At 52.3% G+C, this 21,534-nt stretch overlaps 1 protein-coding gene across 2 annotated transcripts in view; it reads right to left on the reverse strand.

Moving 5' to 3' along the window:
- Slc12a5 (solute carrier family 12 member 5) overlaps positions 1 to 19,252 on the reverse strand; it is a 39,543-nt gene extending 20,291 nt beyond the window's left edge. The window contains exons 1-7 of one of the 2 annotated variants that reach the window (XM_036186420.1): positions 19,098 to 19,252; positions 5,954 to 6,048; positions 5,488 to 5,619; positions 5,003 to 5,149; positions 4,162 to 4,216; positions 3,554 to 3,684; positions 651 to 892 (exon numbers count right to left, since the gene is read on the reverse strand). In XM_036186420.1, coding sequence (XP_036042313.1) covers positions 651 to 892; positions 3,554 to 3,684; positions 4,162 to 4,216; positions 5,003 to 5,149; positions 5,488 to 5,619; positions 5,954 to 6,048; positions 19,098 to 19,218 — 923 coding nt within the window. In that variant the 5' untranslated portion in view covers positions 19,219 to 19,252. Of the gene's footprint in view, positions 1 to 650; positions 893 to 3,553; positions 3,685 to 4,161; positions 4,217 to 5,002; positions 5,150 to 5,487; positions 5,620 to 5,953; positions 6,049 to 11,235; positions 11,432 to 19,097 lie in introns of those variants that run through there. The other variant, XM_036186421.1, reaches the window with a different exon arrangement.
- Positions 19,253 to 21,534: the final 2,282 nt, after the last annotated feature.

Below are 21,534 nucleotides of genomic sequence, written 5' to 3' on the forward strand. Positions count from 1 at the left end.
GGCTTCACAGTAGAGCCACTGGGAGTCCTAAAGACACAGGTGTCCCACATCCAGAGATTCCGGTTCTGTCTGGAGCATGCCCATTTGGAGTTTCTATAAAGTTTCCCAAGCGGGACTAGCATGCAGACAAAGTGAAGAACTAGCGTGCGGGAGCTGTTCTGTTCAGCACCGTGGACAGCACCCTCTAAGCCCTATCCTCTGCCCCTGAGATACAGCAGACTCTGTATTTGAGGAGCGAGAGAATCAAAGGGGACCTGAACCCTGGGCTCTCTCTTCTGGGTTCTTTCCCATCCTGGAGAAGGTGTCAAAAACTTAGACTGTCCATTCCAGGATGTTGACCCATCCAGAAGTTTCCCCATCACACAGAGTGTATTCCTTCAGAAGTGATTTATAGTTTAGTTTCCTAAGTCCCCCCCAACAAGCAGTTGAGACACTCAAGAGAACTTCTTCCCACCTCCAAAAATGTTATCCCATTCTGAATAAGCTTCCCTAAATAGGAGACATTTACCCTGCCAGGAGATGTTGCTCCCAACCCACACACTCCAGTTCTGAGAGGTGGGGAGAGAGGACCTGGTAGAGACTTGCCTAAGCAGACCTGAGCTAGGCCAGTGAGGACCACATTACTGTAGACTCAGGAAGACAGCACTCACGGGAAATTGGGGGGGTCGAAGGCAGACTTGATGACCCCTGCATAGATGGCCAGGATGGAGAGGATGACACAACCCAGGAAGACCAGGGCAAACTTGTTGACGTACTTGACACCCACAAAGACAACGGTGGCCATGCAGGTAAGCACACAGGTACCATACACCCGCATATTGTTCAACATGGCTGCTGCCTCCCCACTGGCATCTTCTGCCTTGAAGATGGCCATGGCTGGGAAGAGATAAGCCTGCAGGAAAGGAGCAAAGGAAGTCAGACGGATGACCAGGAAAGGCCAGCTGAGACTCACCCCGGGGAAATGACCTCCAAGATGGGAAATGGCATCCATTAACAATGCACTGACTAGGCCGGGCGGTGGTGGTGCATGCCTTTAATCCCAGCACTCGGGAGGCAGAGCCAGGCGGATCTACGTGAGCTCCAGAAAAGGCGCAAAGCTACAAAGAGAAATCCTGTCTCGAAAAACAAAAACAAAAACAAAAACAAAAACAAAAAAACAATGCACTGGCTAACGATGGTGTGGGCTCTCCTGCAATGTCTATGAAGCAGCCAGTGAAAATGGCCCTCAAAGAGGCTGGGAAAGGTCCTTCACTGCTATTATTTATTGTAACTATTAACTATAGCTACTACTTTTATTATTTATGATATAAAGGTTGAAAAATAGATGTTTATCCCTAGAGGGTAGGTAAATAAATCTGATAATTCTACTTAAACTACAAAGCTATTTAAAAAGATGGCATGGGACTGTAGCATGTTTCAGTGATGGAAAGCACATTCAGTATGAACATAAGCCCTGGGTTCAGTCCCCAGCAGCAAAAGTGGAAAAGGCATGAATTTACATGGACTGACTTAAAAACTATCCATGGTGAGCACAGTGGTACAGGCTTATAATCCTAAACTATGGGAAGCTAAGGCAAGAGAATTTGAAACCAGCCTGAGCTACATAGCAAGACCTCACTCATTTCAAGAGTTTAAAAACTATGTGCAGTATATTGGGTGAATAAGGTCAAGTTTAAAAAAAATAATGTATCTTATTACCTCATTTTTTTCTTATGACCTCATTTTTATAAATTTATATGTGGAAATATTTACTCATGTGTGTTTATAAAATTGTAGATGTGTTTGTAGGGATATTTGTCTATCAGTGGTACCAGGCATGTCTGTAATCTAAGCACTCAAGAGGCTGAGGAAGGAGGATCACCAGTAACAAACCAGCCTGGACCACAAGGAGACCCTGTTTTACAAAAACCAACAAGCTGGGTGTGGTGGCGCACGCCTTTAATCCCAGCACTCAGAAGACAGAGACAGGCAGATCTCTGAGTTTAAGGCCAGCCTGGTCTACAGAGAGAGTTCCAGGATAGTCAGAGCTATACAGAGAAATCTTGTCTCAAAAAAAAAAAAAATGAAAGAGAAGAAAACAACAACAAAAAGGACAATGGAAGCTTTTATTTAATAATTAAAACGTGATGCCTTGCACATTCATATTTTCTAAAATGTCTACTTTAAACTTAAGATGCTTATATTTAAGTTACTTTTAATTTATAAATAAAGGGAGTTTTCAGGCTCTTAAGGAAATATCTTTAGGTGGAGTTGTGCTTTACAAAGCCAGAGCACAGTATCATAGAGAGGAACAGAAACGTGAGAGACACACACTAAAATACTTGTGGTTTCACTGGATCATTTTCTCCCTTACATTGCTGTTGTTCAGTGTCTGGCAGTGGGCAGAACTGTTTGATGATGCATCTAGAAATGTCCTAAGTCACAGGGGCCCACAGTGCTCATACAATGTGCCTCCTCAAACCCCCAATCCCTGATTTCTTCTCTCCTGCCCCCAAACCAGAAGCTCTGGCTCTGCTCATTTTGGTTCCCTAAGGTCATGGGAGACAGTGGACAAGCACAGATCCTAGAAGCCAGAGGAAGGCAGGCTCACACCCCTCAACATGTTCCTGAGACTCTCTGACCTTGCACTCGTCCTTTGTAAAATGGCCATCTTCTAACATGAGAGATTCATGGGGAGGGGGAAACTACCACTCTGAAAGTCTTAGGTCTTGCAGAGGACAGGGGGCTGGGAAATGTTAGCTCCATTTTTTCTTTTCATTTGTGACAGGATCTCTTGCAGCCCTGACAGACTTCAAACTTGCTATGTAGCTGAGGGCGATCTCTTACTTATTACCCTCCTGCCTCTCAGGTGTAGAGAGTTTATACGGTGCTGAGAGGCAAAGCCAGGGTTTGGAGCACACTCCAGCAACTAAGCTGCACCCTTTTCCTTAAACCTCACCTACACCCACCCAAACAGGAAAAACAGGAGGCCTAAGGCAGCTGCCCTGTCCTTCAAATACAGCCCAGACCCCTGGTGTATCCCCATCAATCTCTACTCCTAACAGATCTCTCTACACGGGTCCCTCACAGTTCTCTTTTACAATCCAAGAACCATCTACTGGGGCTCTGCAACTAACATCCGAAGAGTGCTTTGCACACTCCCTGGAATGTCGTGGACTCTCGTTATTCCAGCTGTTATTTTAACTCTTATCAACCCACCTCTGCCACCTCACCCACAGCTGAGTGACCTTGAGCTAGTGATCTATCTGCCTTTTGGAACTTCTCCTTTGTAAAATGCCATCATAATACTTAAACCTCTAAGGATTCGAGATGATGACTGAAAGCACTTGGAGCTATGCTGGGAACTCAGTGGGTGCCTGATAAACCACAGCTGTTTGTGTTACATAATTATTGTATCTTGTCTCCCCAGCCAGACTGGGAACTCTTTCGAGACAGACCACATCCGACTTCTCTTCAGCCTTAAGCAGTGGCCTGGCCTATAGCAGGTGTTTGGGGAACGTGGTTAAGTAGTTGACAGCCTGAGACCCCACACCTCCTCCTCTCCCTCTCTTACCAGCAGGATCTCGATGGTTCCCAGGATGTACATAGCCCCAGCAAAGGTAGTGCCCAGGTAGAAGCAGAGGCCCACAGCGCCCCCGAACTCTGGGCCCAGAGACCTGGAAATCATGTAGTAGGAGCCACCAGCTACAGAAGAAAAACTAGTATCAGCAAAAGGGTTACAGGGCCCTGTGCAGCTCTGTGGTGAGCAGGGCGTAGGGACAGAGGGCAGAAGGAGGTTTCTCTAGACCTCGGGCTGCGGCTCCAGAAAGGAGACCCAGCCAACCACTCTGCATGGAGCTTGCAGCAGTAATTATTACCATGTTGCTAATTACCCCTGTAAGGAGGCCATGGCTCAGAAAATAGGATGGTAGAGAAGAGGGTACCAGGCTGAGGCGAGGAGAAAGTGACCATTGCCCTGTTCAACACCAGCATCTGCCTCCTTCCCTAAACCCAGCAGACTCGCCCCTACCTAACCCATGAACAATCATAGCCCAACTCTTGGTCTGCAACACTGTCTTGGGTCGTGGGTCCTGATGGCCCACAAAGCCTGGCCCTCTGTTCCTCCTGTCAATCATCAGGCCCCTGGCCCTCCCTCACTCTGCAAAGGCCCCAGTCACATACCAGGCACCACACCATTGGTTGCAATCGCGCTCATGGAAATGGCTGTGAGCATCGTCTGTAGAAAAGAGATCATAGTGGTGGCTGCTGGGGGCTGCAGTGGTCTGGCTGGCGGCCAAGCCAATATACCCCACAGCCACCAGCCAAACCCACAGGCTCTCCTCTCCTGAAGCTTCTCTCTGGGTCTGTTCCAACTTCTGTTTATGCCAACCCCTTCTCAAAAAAATAACCTCTTATTCACCATGAAAATAGGAGGAGCTACCATGCCAGAGAACTCCAGTCACCCAAGTTTGGCCCAACTTATAACTAAAGACAATTCACTTTTCCAGCCTCAGTATTTGCATGTGTAAAATGGGAGGCATGGCTACAGCACTGGCATCTTCACGTGCAGAGTGGTCTCAAGGTTGTGTGGGAAGACACAAGAATATGAGTTTGGTGTTCAATAGATACTGGATTTTTTTTTTAATGTGGATGGCAAGAATCTAGTTGCAAAGTTATCTGTGAGACATAATCTCATTTCTTTGTGTGTGAGTAGGGACCTTCCAAAATGTTAACTCTTGTGCAATCATGTTGAATTTTGTTTTCTTCTCTGCATTTATCATTTTCATCAATGAATCTGCAGTACTTGTGTAAGAACACGAACATACACACATAGATCCAGGTAAAGCCTGGTTGACAGTCATCAGAGAGAAGCCTATGAGATTCAGAAAGGACTGGTCAGACCTAATTTACTCTCAAAGACCATAAGTAGAGATTCCTATAAAAAGCTCAGGTCTCACGCTTCCTCCTCTAGGCCTCAACCAAACCCCAGCTGTCTTCACTGAGCAGAGGAAGGGTCACTCACACAGGAGCAGCAGATGAAGACCATACAGAAGGACTCCATGATGCCTGCGATGCCCACCACCCAAGTGAGCCGCAGGAAGAGGATGACGCCAAAGATGTTCTGCAGGCACGGGAGGTACACGCCCATGAAGGTACCCATTCGTGGAGCCTGCCAGAAAGGTCAGCATCAGTCTCTACACCCGCTACTCATTACCAACAGCCTAGCCCACGCCTCCTCCAGGTTCCTTCCCTGCTTCTCCTCACTTGCATTTCCCCTCCCTCTATCTTCCCTGTAGTTCTTACATCCTTCTCCTCCTTTCTACCAGTCTCCAGGTCCCTTCCCTTTGCCTCCCTCACGCATCCTCCATCTCCATCCTCCATCTCCCATTCTTTCCTATCCCCCACAGAGCCACTGCCCTCCTTTCTCCAAGATCCTTCACTCCTCCATAAGGTCCATCTTCCTCTCCCACCCTCCCTCTCCCACTCCTTCTCCCCACCATGCCCCACCTGCACCGGCTTCTTTTTTCCACCCTCATTGTTCTCTGCTTCTTCATGCTCTCTACTTCCCTGGGGCAGGTTGGTGTAGTTGGCCAGCCCACTGAGCAGGGAGGACACCATGGGACTGGTGTCCATCTCCTCCTATGGAGGAAAGGGGTCAATGTTAGGGAGCTGGAAGTTTGGGGCAGCAATTGGAGTGAGCTGGATGTAGGAGATGGGGACAAAGGTCAAGCCACTGAGTTTGGGATGCAATGGGAACAGAGGAGGAGGAAGCAGGGGGACAGGAGAAGGAAGCGGTGAGATAGGAGAGGAGGACAGGGAACCACGAGGTAAAGCCAGGAAAGGCCAAGGAGGGACAGGGGAGGCTGGGGAAGATGGTGGACCTGAGGGAGGAATGGAGAGGCGTCTACTCTTCCCGAGGGAGGGAGGGAGCGCTGATGAGCCAGCGTGACTAACTGTGGCCTAAGCAGCCCACCTCAAACAGGGCCATGTTCTTGCCATCATACTCTTTCCCCTTCTCCGTGTCGGTGCTGTTGATGAAGGGACTGCTTTCCTTGGGGTTGCCATCACCTGAGAAGAAGAGGAGTCGGGTGTGACACTGATCACTTGTCCCCTATCCATCCTGCATAGAGCTATGTGGCCACTTCAGCGCCCGGAGCCTTGGGTCACATGCTGGAGAAATTGGGCTGGCGCTGTCTTCTTGCATGATTTTAGTTGGCAGCATGGAGAAAGAACCCAATTTACCGCTGGCTGTTCTGAGTGCCTGATGAACATATGTGTCCTTCTTTGCTCTTGAGGGAGGGTCCTAGTTCATCAACCATGAATCTCCAGAGTTCTTTCCTTGGATATAAATGAGCCCATCTTAGTATGTGGGTGGTGTGTGATTTTTTCCCCTAGGGAGGACAGCAGAGAACTCTGGACTCCCAAGGATACCCTTCTGACACCCTGTACTCTCCCCTTCGACGTCCTCCTGTCATGTGCTGACGGAGCGGTCAGAGGAGGAATCAACCAGCCTGAGACACTGTCCCTGCCCTTGGGGACCCAAACCAAAGCCAAGAGAGAAGCTGTAGACAGAACTGCTAAAGTCTGGGAAAGCAACATCAGGGATGCAGGAGGGCAGGCAGCCCAGCCTGAGAGGTCACAGAAGGCTTTCCAGAGGAAGTGACGCGTCAGCTGAGAACTGAAGGATGAGTAAGGGCTAGACTGGGAGGGTGACAGGAGGGTGTTCCAGGCAGAGAGAACCCAGAACAGTGTGTTTGATGTCCCAGATGTGGAAGCCAACAGAACAAGTTACTGCTGAACAAAGCATGATCTAGGTAGGGTCTTAGGAAGGGGCACATTGGGGCTTAGGAATGAACTGTGGCTCGGAAGCAGATGACTCAAGGTAGTGTGAGCCTTAAAGGAAGTGGTAGGCCATGTTGAAGCACTTGGATCCCATCCAGAGGACAATGGGCAGTCATTGAGTTTCAGGCCCAAGAGGGTCATGACCTGACTTGAGTATTGCAGCAAGCCTTCTGGCTTCAGGTGAGAAATATACAGCAACTAGAGCACTTCCACAATCCAGGCAAGGGCTGACAATGACTTAGGTCACATCAATATGGGGCAATGGAAAGACTCAAGCACCAAGCATTATGGAAGCATTGCTGTGCCAGATGTCTGGGGAGGGGCAGGGAAGAACCCAGGATAATGCCTGGGGTTTCTAGCATGGGTCAATGGGCGGAATGATGCTGTGTCTTCATGAACTGGAAGTGTGGAAGAGAGGAATCTGGGGTGGGGAAGAGGCTGAATCTAGCTGAGGGTGATCCAGCAGAGGATCCAGAAGCTGCCTGGGCACAAGGAGGGGACGATGCCCATGAAAGAAGCCGCACACCAGAAGGGCCAAGGGTGACCACGCAAATGCCAAGGAGAGACTCTGTTGGTGCAAAGAAGGGTCTTCCCAAAAGATATATGGTTTCCATGGACATCATTCGGCAGTTCCAGCCATCCACCTCCTTCAGCACCAGGGCTGAAGGCCCAGCAGCAGACACCTCTGTGGACTCTTGGGAGAATCACCATCCTCCAAGTTCCAAATAAAGCTGAGGCCCTGTGGGCCCTGAATCTCCAAGCTGTCCTCTCTTAGTGTTCTCATCCATCTAACAGCTGCATCCTTTTCCCTGCTTCTTGGAACCCTTCTTCAGTTACCCAGCCAGGGACCCCTCTCAAGAGCATGATGTACCCCAACTTGTCTGAAAGCTGGGGAGGAGGAACAGCACCTGCTCCAAAAAATACCCACCTCCACCTTGCCCATTGAGGCAGAAATGCCTGATTGCCTAACCAGACATTCTCTCCTCTCACTGGGGTGAGTTCCTGGGAACAACAGGCCCATCCTCCCTATGAGAGCCAGCATGTAATAGATGTTCAGGAAACAGTATTTGGAGGAAACTCTGCAAGACTTCCCTCTCAGACCCCAGAATCTGAAAAGATCTGTCAGAAACCAGGAGAAATGAGAGTAAGGTGAATCTTGTCTCCTTTTAAAATGTTGACCAGACGCCTTCTGCTCTTGCCACAGGCTAGTCAGGACTAGAGAAGCTTCTGGGGTGTGACAAAAAAATCTCTAGCGGTCCAGGGGAGGGCTGAGCTGGGAAAGCTAAGCTTCAGTGCCAGCTTCCCCAGCTCTGTCTCCAGCCTGGGCAGGTCAACTCTCCTATTGCAAAGGGATACTTAACTTGGCCTAACTCATAGGATGGCTAGGGAGTCAAGTGAAATAACACACACCATGGTGACCACACAAGTCTACCTACTGCTAGTATTATAACTACCATTCTCAGCACACCTGGTACCCATCCAGCCTGGGCTCTTTATCCCACGTCCTTCCCTTAGCTTCAAGATTTAAGGGCTTCTCGGTCTGTACAGCTGGGTTTTTTTTCTTAGAAGCACCCCCTTTTAGGTCCCGAACCACACCATCAAAGGAGCCCCTCCCCTCTGTCTTTCGCACCCCCTCTCAAGCCTTCCTTCTTTGCCTCAGCGAGTGGCGCTTAACCAGCTGGAAGGGGGATATCCTGGCCAGAGACCCCGGAACTAGGAGGCCGGGCACCGGTCTCCATGGCGACAGCGCGGACCTACAGCACAGCGCGCGGAGCCCAGCCGGCCACGCGCCCGCACCCGCTTATGTAACGCCGCGCACAGCGCAGAGCCAGACTACAGACTACAGGCCTGATCCCGGCCAGGAAAGGAGCGCAGGGGAGGGGGCAGCTTGGTAGGCTCGTCCTGGGTCCCGCCTTTCCATCCGCTGCCTGGGCTAGACGCCAGGCTCCCGGCTTCATCAGCCAAGGGCTGATTTTGTCCCCTGCCTGGAACGCTGGGCTCACTAGTTAAGGGGGATGGGGAGTGAGCGTCTGTATTCTCAAAGGAGCAGGACAGCAGAGGGGAAACTCGTCCAGATTCCCCAGAGCCAGCAGTTTGGGTGATGGGGGAGCGCCTAGAGGCGCGCAAGAGGCAGGCCAGACCCAGGCTGAGCCCTCCCCGCCCCCCCCCCCCCCCCCCGTCCCCGCCCCCTGGGAGCTCTCAGCCTGAATCGGCTTTCAATTAAGCTGCGGAGGCCAGATCTCGCCCGGAGGAAACAGGCGCAGGCAAAGGAGCCTCCCCCGGGGCCAGAGGCTGGACCTGGAGGGAATCCCCAGGGCAGCTTGGGGAAGGAAAGGGGGCGTCAGACCCCAAAAGGAAAGAAGATCTGGATGCCAGGGACAATATCCTTGAGATCTTCTTTGGCCCAGAGGAGTCCTCATACTCTCCCTGAGGTCAATACACCCAGATCCTTTCATCTAGTTCCAGGAATCTACACTCAGAGTCAAGGGCTCTTGGTCCTTCTTTGCTCAAACCCAGGAAGTCTTTAGTGCCTTCTACCACCTTCACCAAGAGTCCAGGGGAGACCTTCCCATTCTGGGATGCAGAATGCTTGACCCAGGTTCTGGCCACTCTTAATTCCAAGCGCTGAACTCTATATATAGAAAGAAAGTCTCCAGATGGGTCTGCTACACCCGGTGTCTAGAAATTAACAGGGAGTCCTGAGACTATTAGTTAGGATTCTGCTTCCAGCACACATGTGCCTCTTTACTAGGCCTTTGGTGACCCCAAAGAAACACAGAGGTCCAGTGAAGGTCGGTGGAAGAAGCAGGAGCTGAGGAATCTACAGAACCCATTCTGGGAGCAGGGGTGTCTCACAGTGGCGGCATCTAAGGAGGATCCAAGGAGGAAGAGGCATCCCTGTACTTTGCTCCTGGAGCACTGCTTCAAGACGCCTAGAGCTGCAGCAGACTAGACTTTTACAACCCCCTCCCCCTGCAGCCAAGGAAGCGGTGCCTGATGAGGTGACCCCAGGGTCACTGGAGAGATGAATGAGCTGGCCAGCAGCAGTTCTATCCCCTGTATAGTTCTCAGCCTCTTGGGAGAATGAGAAGGGGGTGTCTCGGACAAAGGACCAGGGATGCTGATGCCCCCAGCCTTCCCACGCCTCCACTTGGCCCTGACTGTGATCCAAAATCGAGGACCTCAGAGTCAAACCTACTAGTGTCTGTGAGAGCATGCTTTCAGATCTTGGGGCCTTGGGCCATCTCCTGGGGAGGTCTGTGGGAGTCTCAGCCCAGAGGGTCAAGCAATGCCTAGAGGAGTGTTTGAAAGCTCTAAGCACAGACAGCAGGCATTGGAGATGCGCTACTGCGCAGGGGACGCAGCGCCACTAAAGGGTGGGGGCTGGGGGCGGCTGACAGCAGTGATGGATGGCTGAGACCGCTTGGGGGCGGCGAGGGGCCTGGAAGCCCGAGGGGGTGGCTGGCCTCGAGACCTCGGAGCAGAAAAACGGCAGTGAAGGATGACGGAGAACCGGAACAGCACAAGGATTTGCTTCAGAGCCCCTCAGCTCCTGGCAAGTCTCTGCACCCACCGCAGCGAGTCCGCAGTGTCACCACGGCGCTGGGGATACAGCCACCAGGACCCCGTTTCTGAGGCCTTACCAGGATAGCTAAGAGAGCTAACTGTAAAGATTTCCCCCCGCCCCACCCTAAAATCCATACTGCTGCCCCAGGGTACCGAGAGACGGGGGAGAGGGGGGAGAAGGGATCTTGCTTCCTGTCCTGAATAGGAACCCATTGAGAACTGAGAGGGAGAGGAAATTCAGCAAAGTAGACCTGAAAATCCACAGAGGAGGCAGGCAGCTTCAGGTTGAGATAAGGACTTCAGGGATCCTTGGGGGAGGGGGTCCTGGTGGCACCAAGTACCCTAAGGGGTCACCACAGCCCAGATGGGAGCTATCATATGCCTCCAAACATCAGAGCCATCACTCCCCCCACCTTCCAGCTGGAAGCTCAGAGCGAGGGACTGCAGCAGACTGCGCCCCCAGAAGCCACTGGTCCCTGCTCTGCGCTAGGACGCCCGGGTCCCCTCTCGGGGAAAGGAGCCTCCCTCCTGCCCGTCGAACGGCACGTCAGCCCTGTTCCAGCTATTGCATCCCCTCTCATGTTTAACTAATCCAAGTCTAGCCCCAGGCCGCGGATCATCCCAACCGGGGGTCCCCAATCTGCCTCGGAGCGCAGCGCATTCCAGAACCTCGGACAGCGCCTAGCGCATTCCAATGGAGCAAGCCTCCCAGCGGCCTCCCGCAGCCGCAGCCGGGGTCAGTCCCCGGCTCTTCTCTACAGGAGGCGGCCCCCGCTCCGCCTCTCACCCCGAAGCTGCCCTCCTCCTCGCCGCCCCCTCCCCTGCCGCCCCCGGACCACTGCTTACCCGGGTTGGCTCCCCCATCGCCGTCCTCGCAGTCCGTCAGGTTGTTGAGCATGGTGGCTGCGCGGCGCCGGAGCCGGGATGGCTGAGCCGCTTCACCCGCGCCCCTATGCCTGCCTTTGCCGAGCGCTTGCTTGAGCTCTCTCGCTCGCTCTCCGCTCCACGGAGGAAGAAGCTGCAGTGCCCGCCCGCCCGCCCGCCCGCCCGGCGCACACACACTCGCACACGGACACACGCTCACACCCGCGCGCGCCCCCTCTCAGCAGCGGCGCTGCTCACCTCATCCCGTATGCAGGAGGCGTGAGCCACTGGCGGGTTTTTTGGGGGGGGGGAGTCGGAGGGAGGGAGGAGAGGGGATGAGGGGAGGACAGAGAGCTCCAATGGCCCCCTCGCAGGAAAACTGGGGGCTTGCAAGGGTAGGATGGAGGGGGTGGTGCGGGGGACGCGGCCCTAGCTTCCTAGAGCAGAAGCAACCCCCCCCCCCACTCTCCGGCGCAGGCGGGGCCCGGCACGTGGGCAGGTGCCATCCCGCGCCCTAAAAATAACGGCAGGGAACTAGGTCGCGGCCGCGGGGAGGCGGCCCCGCAGCGACTGCCTGACTGGGGGTCCGAGGTGACCCCTGGAGGGAAGATGTGGGGAACTGAGGCGGCAGGGGCGGGCGCTGTGAAATATAAGGGCCCCAGGGAACCTGTCTACAAAACTGGTGATGCAAGGCCTGGAAGGAAAACCAGACCCATTCCCAGATCTCTGTCCTAGAGGTTGCAGCTGAAGGAAGATGGAGCCTAGGCCCCTATCAGTGAGGCACTATGCTGCCCTGAGGGGCCTCAGGTCAATGGGTCTGTCTGGCCCATCCTGTTTTTAAGCCACTAGAGGAGTTGTAGAGAACTCTCTCATGGTGCTCAGGCTGGTTAGAGTCTCAGCATCCTACCCCAAGACAAGTCCCTGGAGTTTACACCACAGACAGGGGCTTTCTGACGTGGAATGATCTATGGATGAAATGCAGTGAGGAGAGGCAGCAGTGAGGTCCTGGAACACCACCTTTCCACCCGAGATGGTGCAGCCTCTAGGGAGGGTATGCTGGCCCCAGGCTGGCCAGGAACGAGGTGGGGGAAGGGGAGAATGAGGCCGCCTGCCGGTTGGGGACCAGATTTTCTCCTGGGGCGGGAGTGTCTAATCCCCTAATCCAGGATTGCTTTCTGAGGCTTTCCAGATCTGACATGCTCTCCTGTTCTCCTCCTCCCCTCCAGCCCCGCCCCCAGAAGCTTGATTACCCTGGGACCCCTCGGCAACTGAGTCCGGACTTGAGCCAATCGTGGAGACACTGCAGAACGTAACATCTGAGGTTTGGACCCTCTGAACCTGGGAGATCTGAAACTATCATTATAAAGTAAACAGCTTCACAGTCACCTGGTTCCTGACTCAAGTCCTCAAAATCCCAGGGTAGAAGAATCATTTGCCTTATCTAATGCACAGTTTTCATTTCACAGATGAAAAAGCTAAGCACCCAAGACAGAAAATGACTGCCCGTGAACACAAAGCTAATGAATGGCAGATTTCAGTCTAGGACCCATTTCTATTTACTACAACTTAGGGTTACTCTTCAATAGAACCTCTCTTTGAGTCGATCTTGCCTCCCACGAAAGAGACAAGAATACAATCATATCAGCCGGGTGGTGGTGGCACATGCCTGTAAATCCCAGCACTCGGGAGGCAGAGGCAGGTGGTTCTCTCTGAGTTCGAAGTCAGCCTGGTCTACAGAGCTAGTCCAGGACAGGCTCCAAAGCTACAAAGAAACCCTGTCTCGAAAAACCAAAAGAAAAAAAAAAAATACAATCATATCTACACTGCCCAGTTGTCACTGATTCTCTACTCAAAAAAAAAAAAAAAAAAGAAAGAAAGAAAGAAAAGAAAAATTAACAGGGGTTGAGTCTGGGATAAGCCCCCCCACACACACCTTTATGGCCAGGTTTCAAAGATGAAGGGCTAGGGCGGCCTCTTGGCTGAAGCAGAAAGTCTCCAGTATCTGCAGATACCTCACAATGCAGGCATTTTCAGGACCCTGGATAGAGCTAACTGCCGTGCTGGCTCTGTGGAATTTGTCAATGGTTTCAGACTAGGTCAACTGTGGAGTCTTCCACAGTGGACTCAAGAGACGTTTCTGAGGAACTCACCAATAAGGTGCTTCCACAGCTTGGTTTTGTAGACACCCAGATAATACGTTAGGGTGGAGAGTTAACTATTCAGACAAGGTGTGAGCATTTGGGAGTTGGTGTGATAGCTCAGTGATAAAGGTACTTAAAACTGAGTCTGACAACCTGAGTTCAATGCTTGGAACCCAAACGGTTGAAGTGGAGAACTGACTCTTGCAAGTTGCTCTCTGCCCACACATTTTGCACACATATACAATAACAATATAATATTTTTAAGAAGGTGTGAGTATTTGGTACCCTAGGCTGTCCCAGAGTCAGTTACACACACACACACACACACACACACACACACACACACACACCAGCACACTACAATCTATACTATATTACTCTGTAGAGGTGTGTAAAAGGGTGAAACATGAAGTGTGTTTGTCAGAGGTGTTTTCCAGTGATCTCCAGTCTGGGATGTCCCCCTAGGGGCATATTTCTTCATCCATGGCCTAGTGCCATTGCATCTCTGACCATCCAGGGAGTAACCTGTCTAGAGGGACATGTAGATCACCACAGAAAACAGGTGAAGGCCAGAGTGACTGCCCTTTCCGACTGCCCACTCTCAGTCCTTACTAGAACTAACCCGGAGAGCCACCTGGGATGTGGGAAACACTGACTCTGCCCTATCCTCTGCTGCAGAAGAGGATATTATTCCTGGACTTCAGCATCTGCACCCACGTAGTGAAAGAGCGATTCCTCCCTGTCTTCTGTGGGTCTTAGATTAAGGCCATGGAGCTCTTCCTGAGGAGGCCTTGGGATATTGCTCTGCTCAAGAGAGATTTTCTAGCATGCATAAGGCCCTGCGTTCAGTCCCCAACACCACAAAGTATTTGGGGGTGTGGTGTGACCTGGCTAGTTGTAGTGGTACACACCAATCAGGAGACAGAGGCAGGTTCTCATGACAAGTTTGAGGCTAGCCTAGTTTACATATGAGCGCCAAACCAGACAAGGCACTGCAAAGTGACGGAGGGAAAAACATTCTTCCTGGGGAGTCCAGACCAAGCAAGGGTGGAGTCCCAAAGGGAGACACCACCTTCAACTGACACCACTCCAGGAGGCTGGGCCTCTTCCTCAACTTCCTGGTGAGGCTTTCAGAAAACTCTTTGCAAGAACCTCCTGCATGGCCAGCCTTGCCTTGGCCAATAAAAGCCCCTGATGGAGCTGCTTAAGAGACAGTGAGCAGGCTCCTATTTCTGAACTCAGAGTCTCTAAAATTCATACCCCCCCCCCACCTTGTGTTTCTCAGAGAGAAGCTCGGTGAAGCTGCCTCCCACCACGTGAGGACTGAGGTGCAAGAAAGGACTTTATAAATTATTTTTCCACTTACCACTTATGATGAAATTGGAGTCTAGAAATGGAAATGGAATGGGAGGCATTTTCCTCGTGGGCTGAATTTACAAGTGGAGACTAGAATCCAGCATCTCAAACTCTAGGTAGGCCTTCTCCACTAAGCCAGGATAGGGGCTGTCCAGGGGAAGCTGGAAGACCCAACTGTACCTTGTTTGCCACAGTATTTCCCCCATTTGGCTCAGTCCCCACCCATCCTGATTACCACAGTATCACCCCCATGATCTACCCACCTCCTGTCATGGAGCTAAGACTCCAAGGCCTCTCCTCTCCCCTCCTCCTGACACCTGCATCCTCCAGACCCCAATCCTAGCTTTGAGTTGATGAGTCCAGAGCATAGCACACCCCACACATATAGGGCTCGCCGCAGAGCACGTCAACCACCACTGTCTCCATGGCAACCGGGGGCTTAATTAACAGGCTGCAGCCCCGTCACCAAGGCAACAGCACCCCAACAGCCCCCTATTCCCTTGCAGACTCAGCCTATCTTCCCTATTTCCCAATCTGGACCTCTTCTCATATAGCTCAACCCTATCCTCACCCAACCTGGAAAGCTGGGGCCTGTAGATAGCTCTGGTTCATTGAGAAGAGGGGAGGGGAGAGAGGGGGATGAGAAAGGGAGAGGGAAGAAGGGGAAGGGAGGGAGGGAAGGAGGGAGGGGGGGGAGAGAGAGAGAGAGAGAGAGAGAGAGAGAGAGAGAGAGCTGTCACCATGGCAACTGCAGCCCTGTTCATAACCAGTTTGTTGTCATGGAGATTCCTAGGGCTCACCTTGGGCTGAGGTGGGCAGTAAGGTTCTGAGTCTTGATTGAAGGTGGAGAAACCAATGGACAGCTCATGCACATGGACACACACACACATACACACACATACACACATACACACACACATACACACACACACACATACACACACATACACATACACACATACACACATACACACATCACACATACACACACATACACACACACATACACACACACATACACACACACACATACACACACACACACACATACACACACACACATACACACACATACACACACACATACACACACATACACACACACATACACACACATACACACATACACACACACATACACACACACACACACACACACACACACACACACACCAGCATCATTCTTCCCAATTTAGAGAGAGAGAGAGACTGAAACATGAGATCTGAGTCTGGGGGAGACCCCACCCTTATAGATCATCAAAAAACTCTTGCCTCATTTTTTGCTGTTTGAAGTATTTTGTTTTGTTTCGGAAGAAGGATCTTTCTTCGTGGTCCAGGCTAGACTGCCTCAGCCTCCTGGAATTACAGGTGAGACTATTGTCACAAGCTCATCTTCAGTTTCTTTTATGGCAGGAAGGACCCTTCCTACTTCATACTACAGATCAGTAAACTGAGGCCCAGAGAAGGAAAACAGTGTGTTCAAGGTGATACCACTGAGTTTTGGCCAGAGACTGTGTAGCCCATCTTATGGTCTTGCTTCATCCCCTAGCAAAAGTTATCTTATTACCCCTCCATAAAGGCAAGCCTCCATTTCTGTGAGCCTGGTCAACCCCAGGGTACCTTTCCACGGTCCAGCCTTCTCCTGGAAAGCGGAGGCATGGGATGTGGGTGAAAGGACGTGGGCTCAGCTCAGAGAGTTAAGAATGTGTCTACTTCTATCCAGGGAGATACCATCAACCTTCCTTCCTCTGGACCAAAAGAGGCAACTGAGGCACGTGCGCTGCAGTGCAGAGTTAACGGTACATTCGAGGCTCAGTTTCTCACTTGCCCTTTTCATTCCTGTAGATCATAGAGCAGGCAACCTGCCAAGGGGAAAACCCAGTAGCCTGGGCCCACAGTAAAGCACGATGCTCACACATATGTGGTTTGTCAGAGTCCCCCCACAGCCCCTCCCACCTTACACATGCTGTCACCCCTCCCTTCGGGCCTGGGAACAAGAGGTGGGGAGAGCATCTCTCTGAGCCGCTCACTGACTGGCTCTTGTCTGCAGACTGACACAAGAGCAGCTGTGGAAGACACCAGATGTTAAGTTTACCTGGGAGCACGCCTCTAATTCCCCGCTCAGTGACCTTCAAGGAGGAGGTACTTGAGGTCATCTGAGGGCTTGAGAGGTAAAGAATCATGACACAGGGGAACTCTGAGTGAATTCATGGATACAAGTGCCCACCCCAAAGACAAAAACAAATCTATACACCAACACGTCCATCACACACACTGGCAGTATAGTGACACACATAAGCACTAACTCACTGAGTACTTGACAGGTTATCAAGACGTGCACACACAGCCTCAGCCACACTCACACAACAGTCCATACTCACACTCATTTGCCACAGACATTTGGACAGTCAAATTCTATGTTTTACTTTAGTGGTGCAGGTGTTAGGGAGAGTGAATAGAAAGACTGGGCAGTCACCTTGGGACATGAGTCTCTGACACCTTATTCCCAGGCCAAGGTCTGAAGAACAGGAGGAGAAAGGGCCAAGAGGGAGGAAGAGGAGGAGACTAGGGCCACACGCCCTCATCTGATGAGCACTGATCGATCTCTGCCAGGCTCTGGGTCCAGAACTCAGATAAAGAGACATGATCTGTCTTGGACGCTTCAACCAGCATCCACTGGGAATGTGCTCCAGTGGGCAGGCTGAAGAGGAATGACCACATCTTCCTGGGAGCAAGGGAAAGTGAAAAGGATTTCAGAAGAGGTAAGATGAGCTAAAGCTTACAGAAAGAGTGGGAGTTTTCCCAGCTCGTGGAAGGGGGGGGGGGGGGGACAGGGAGAAGCATAACCAGATGCAAATGAGGAAAGAAGGAGATGACGGATTAAAGGGTTTGGCCTTTATCCTACAGTGGTGGGCATCTCAGGTGTCGGATGGTTAGACCGGGCTGGCAGTGGGGAGACCAAAGAGGAGGATGTGAGCAACGTTGCAGTCTTGAATCAGAGGGATGGTGACAGGCAGAGGAGAGACGCTACAGAATTCAGGATCAGTTTTGGAGGTCAGTGGCCAGCTGGAACAACTGGATTTGATGAGAAGAGAAAAAGGTGATGAGGCTCAGTGTTGCTGCGTTTGTTGGTTCTGAGAAGCTTGATAAGCCGCTTTTTAAGTGAGAAACAAGAGGAGTTACAGCAAAGAGGGAGAGGGAGAAGAAACCCGAGTGTCCACATCCACGAGGCGGCTGGGTCACCTGAATAGAACCTGCGGAAGTCCAGACTGGAGTTGTCCATACCTTGAGGAGCCTCCTGAAAGATCCCCCTAAGAACCATGCTTGTGTTAGCTCCAGGCAAGGCCCGCTCACCCGCGGCTCACGAGCGACCCCTAGCGGCCAGGGAAGGCTCTCTCCACTCGGCCTTGGGGCCACTCCAAGCCCATTCGCCTCTCTCCGTCCAAACACGAGGGGCGCAGAGTTAGGGAGAGGAAGAACCATGCAAGTATCCTTGCAGAGGTGATTCTGTCTGCAACCAGGATGTCACTTCGTTTCGGAAGGCCAGAAGCATCCTTCTGCCCTCTCCACTGTAGCTAAGCGTGACTTCCATTACAAGATCTCTGCACGGGGGACCCCCAACTCCGGCTGAGCTAGCTCCTCCAAACCCTTCAGGGGCTCTCCCTCAGAGAGAGCTGAGCCCCGGAGCATTGAGCCTGGGTGCTCTGGCATCCTTCCTGGCCCTAGCTGCCCAAACTTCCCTGTCTGTGGTCTCCTTTAGGGGATACCCAGGTGTTCCTGGATCTACAAAGAGGCAGAAGACTGGAGAATCCGCTGGGCATCAAGGACCCGCTGACGTGGCTCTTGCCTCAGCGACCCCACCCACCCAACCTGGCCCCACTCTCATCCTCCGGGCAAAACCCTTTCTGGCTGGCCCCCCAAATCAACGTAGGCCCGCTTCCCGCAGCTCTGGACCGCCCCCCAACCTGGTAGTTCTCGCTCTCTCTCTTCCTCCAACTCCCTCTTCTCAATGTCCCCCACCTCCTCTGTGCTTGGGCCTACTCCCATTCAGACCCAACCCAACTCCTCCGCCTCCAGCTCTCCCCTTCTTCTCTCGCCCCTACCGGGCGCGCCCCCCCCCCCCCCCCCCCCCGCTCTCTTCCTGGCCCAACTTGCTCCCCTGTGGCCCCGCCCACCAGGGTCCGGCCCCGCCCCCTCGCCTTTCCCGCTGGGGCGCCCCCAGTCCTTGGGCCGCACTCCTCCCCGCTCCCTGCAGCACCCCTCGCCCAGGCCAGGCCCCGCCCCACCCTGCAGTGGCCCCGCCCTCTCGCCCCGCCCCCGGCAGCCCCGCCCCCCTGCGGCCTCTACCTTTGCCGTCTTCCCTTGGGAGCCGGCGGGGGTCGGCGACCGAATGCCGGCGAGACTCAGGGTCGGCGGCGACAGCTGGCGCCGCGGGGGGCAGCGAGGTGACGGTGAACCTGCGGCTCATGGCGCGCGGGGCGACGGGATCGCACAAGTGGCCGCAGCCAGGCTGCTGAAGCGCCAAGAGCTTCCCCGCCCGCCGCGCGCCGCGCCGGGTCCTAGTGCCCGCTGTGCCCAGCCTCCCCAGTCTGACCGCTTCTCCTTAAGACCCTGGGCTCTCAGTTTCACCAAAAGCACCCGAGGAGCCCACCCAGATGTGAGTTATTTCTCACGGAGGGTTTCTCCACCTCTGCCGGGGTCTCCTGAATACCTGGGGTTCGTTCACTCAGCACAAGTTGATGGTGATCCTGTTTTAGGCGATGAAGACCTCTGCCCACAGAGCAGTGACCATCAACTGTCTACTTGACTTCCTGAGGCTTACGTTCTAAGGAGGGCATCAGAGAAAGTGGGAGATATCATCACCTGAGACTGTGCCATACCTTAAGAAGGAAAATTAGGGCCACTGTTGGGGAGAACAGTGGGGTGATGTGAGAGGGACTCCCAGAAAGCATCAGACTGATAAAGAGAACCAGCAAAGCAGAGGTCTCGGGGAAGAATTCTCCAGCAGAAAGAAGCAGCAGCAAGTCTAGAGATGTGACTAGGTGGGCAGATGCTGCCTAGCATGCACAGGGCCCTGGGTTTAATACTAGGCATTCTTGAGTAACAAGTGAAAAGGTCCTGGGGCAAGAAGGGGCCTGGACTGTTCCAGAAAGAGCAAGGTGGACACAATGTCTGCATCAAAGTGAATGAATGACGGGAGGTGAGAAAGAGAGCAAGCAGCAAGTCTGTGCTGGCTAGTTTTATATCAACTTGGCACAAGCTAGTCGTTTCAGAAGAGGGAACCTCGGGCTTGGGGATTTAGCTCAGTGGTAGAGTGCTTGCCTAGCAAGTGCAAGACCTTGAGTTCGATCCTCAGCTCCACCAAAAAAAAAAAAAAAAAAGAAAGAAAAGAAAAAAGAAAGAAAGAAAAAGAGGGAACCTCCATTGAGAAAATGTCTCCACCAGGTTGGTCTGTAGACAAGCCTGTGGCACATTCCCTTGATTAATGATTGATGTAAACGGTACCACCCAGCTCCACAAAAAAAAAAAAAAGAAGAAGAAGAAGAAGAAGAGGGAACCTCCATTGAGAAAACGTCTCCACCAGGTTGGTCTGTAGACAAGCCTGTGGCACATTCCCTTGATTAATGATTGATGTGAACGGTACCACCCTGGGCTGGTGGTCCTGGTGCTATATGAAAGCAGGCTGAGCAAGCCATGAGGAGCGAGCCAGCAAGCAGCGTTCCTCGTGGCTTCTGCTTCAGCCCCTGCCTCCAGCTTCCTGCCCTGACTTTCCATAGATAATGGACATGTAGGCTGAAATTTAAAAAACAAAAACGACACCTACTTTCCCCCCAAGTTGTTTTTGGTCAGAGTGTCCTATCACAGCAATAGAAACTGAAGACAAAACTTTTGAGGAGGAGCCTGAATGCTTTTCCAATCCAAAGGGAAGCCGCTGGAAGTTTCTTTGAGGCAGGATAGTGTCATCTCATTCATATCTAAACAAGATCAATGGCTCTGAGAGCCGGACTAAAGGCGTGGGAAGATTACTCAGTCTGTTAAGTGTACATGCGGGACACAGTACCTGTGATCTCCTGACTGACGAGGCAGAAACATGAGGGTCCCTGGGTCTCAGTGGCAGCCAGCCCAGCCAGGCCTCAGAGAGAAAGAGAGAGACCGTCTCAAAAAACAAGATGGGACTGAGGGTAGGAAGACAGCTCAGGAGGTCAAGGCGCTTGCCAGCAAGTCTGACTACATGAGTTTGATCCCCAACTCATGTAGATTAAGGAAGGAACCCACTCCTGTAAGTGTTCATCTGACCTCCACACAAGTGCTGTTAGCACGCACATAACACAAAGTAAATAAATGTAGTATGTTTTTAAATCAAGATGAAGAGTGCCTGAGATGACACCCAGTTGACCTCTGGCCTCTGCCTGTACACACACACACACACACACACACACACTTGGGCAGAAGTCAGGAGTGGATACCAGGAGCTCATGAAGAGTTGATGGTGCACAGTCTAGAGAAGGCACAGACATCAGATACATTGTGGAAGTGTAGTCAGAGGAACATGGCATGGGATGTAACAATGGAATCGGAGAGCAACCGCACTGTGGGGGAGTAGAAACAGACAAAACCACTCTGGAACCCTTTTTGCTCATATCTCTTAAGTCTGGGCATAGACATGCCCTTCAGCTCAGAAGTTTTACTCCAGTTTGTGGGCAGAAAAAATGGCTACCCATGTGCTCCCAAAGACTTTTGTTTTCCTTTTATTTATGAGTGTGTGTGTGTGTGTGTGTGTGTG

The sequence above is a fragment of the Onychomys torridus genome, chromosome 4 (assembly GCF_903995425.1).
Source record: "Onychomys torridus chromosome 4, mOncTor1.1, whole genome shotgun sequence".
NCBI classification, from domain to species: Eukaryota; Metazoa; Chordata; class Mammalia; order Rodentia; family Cricetidae; genus Onychomys; species Onychomys torridus.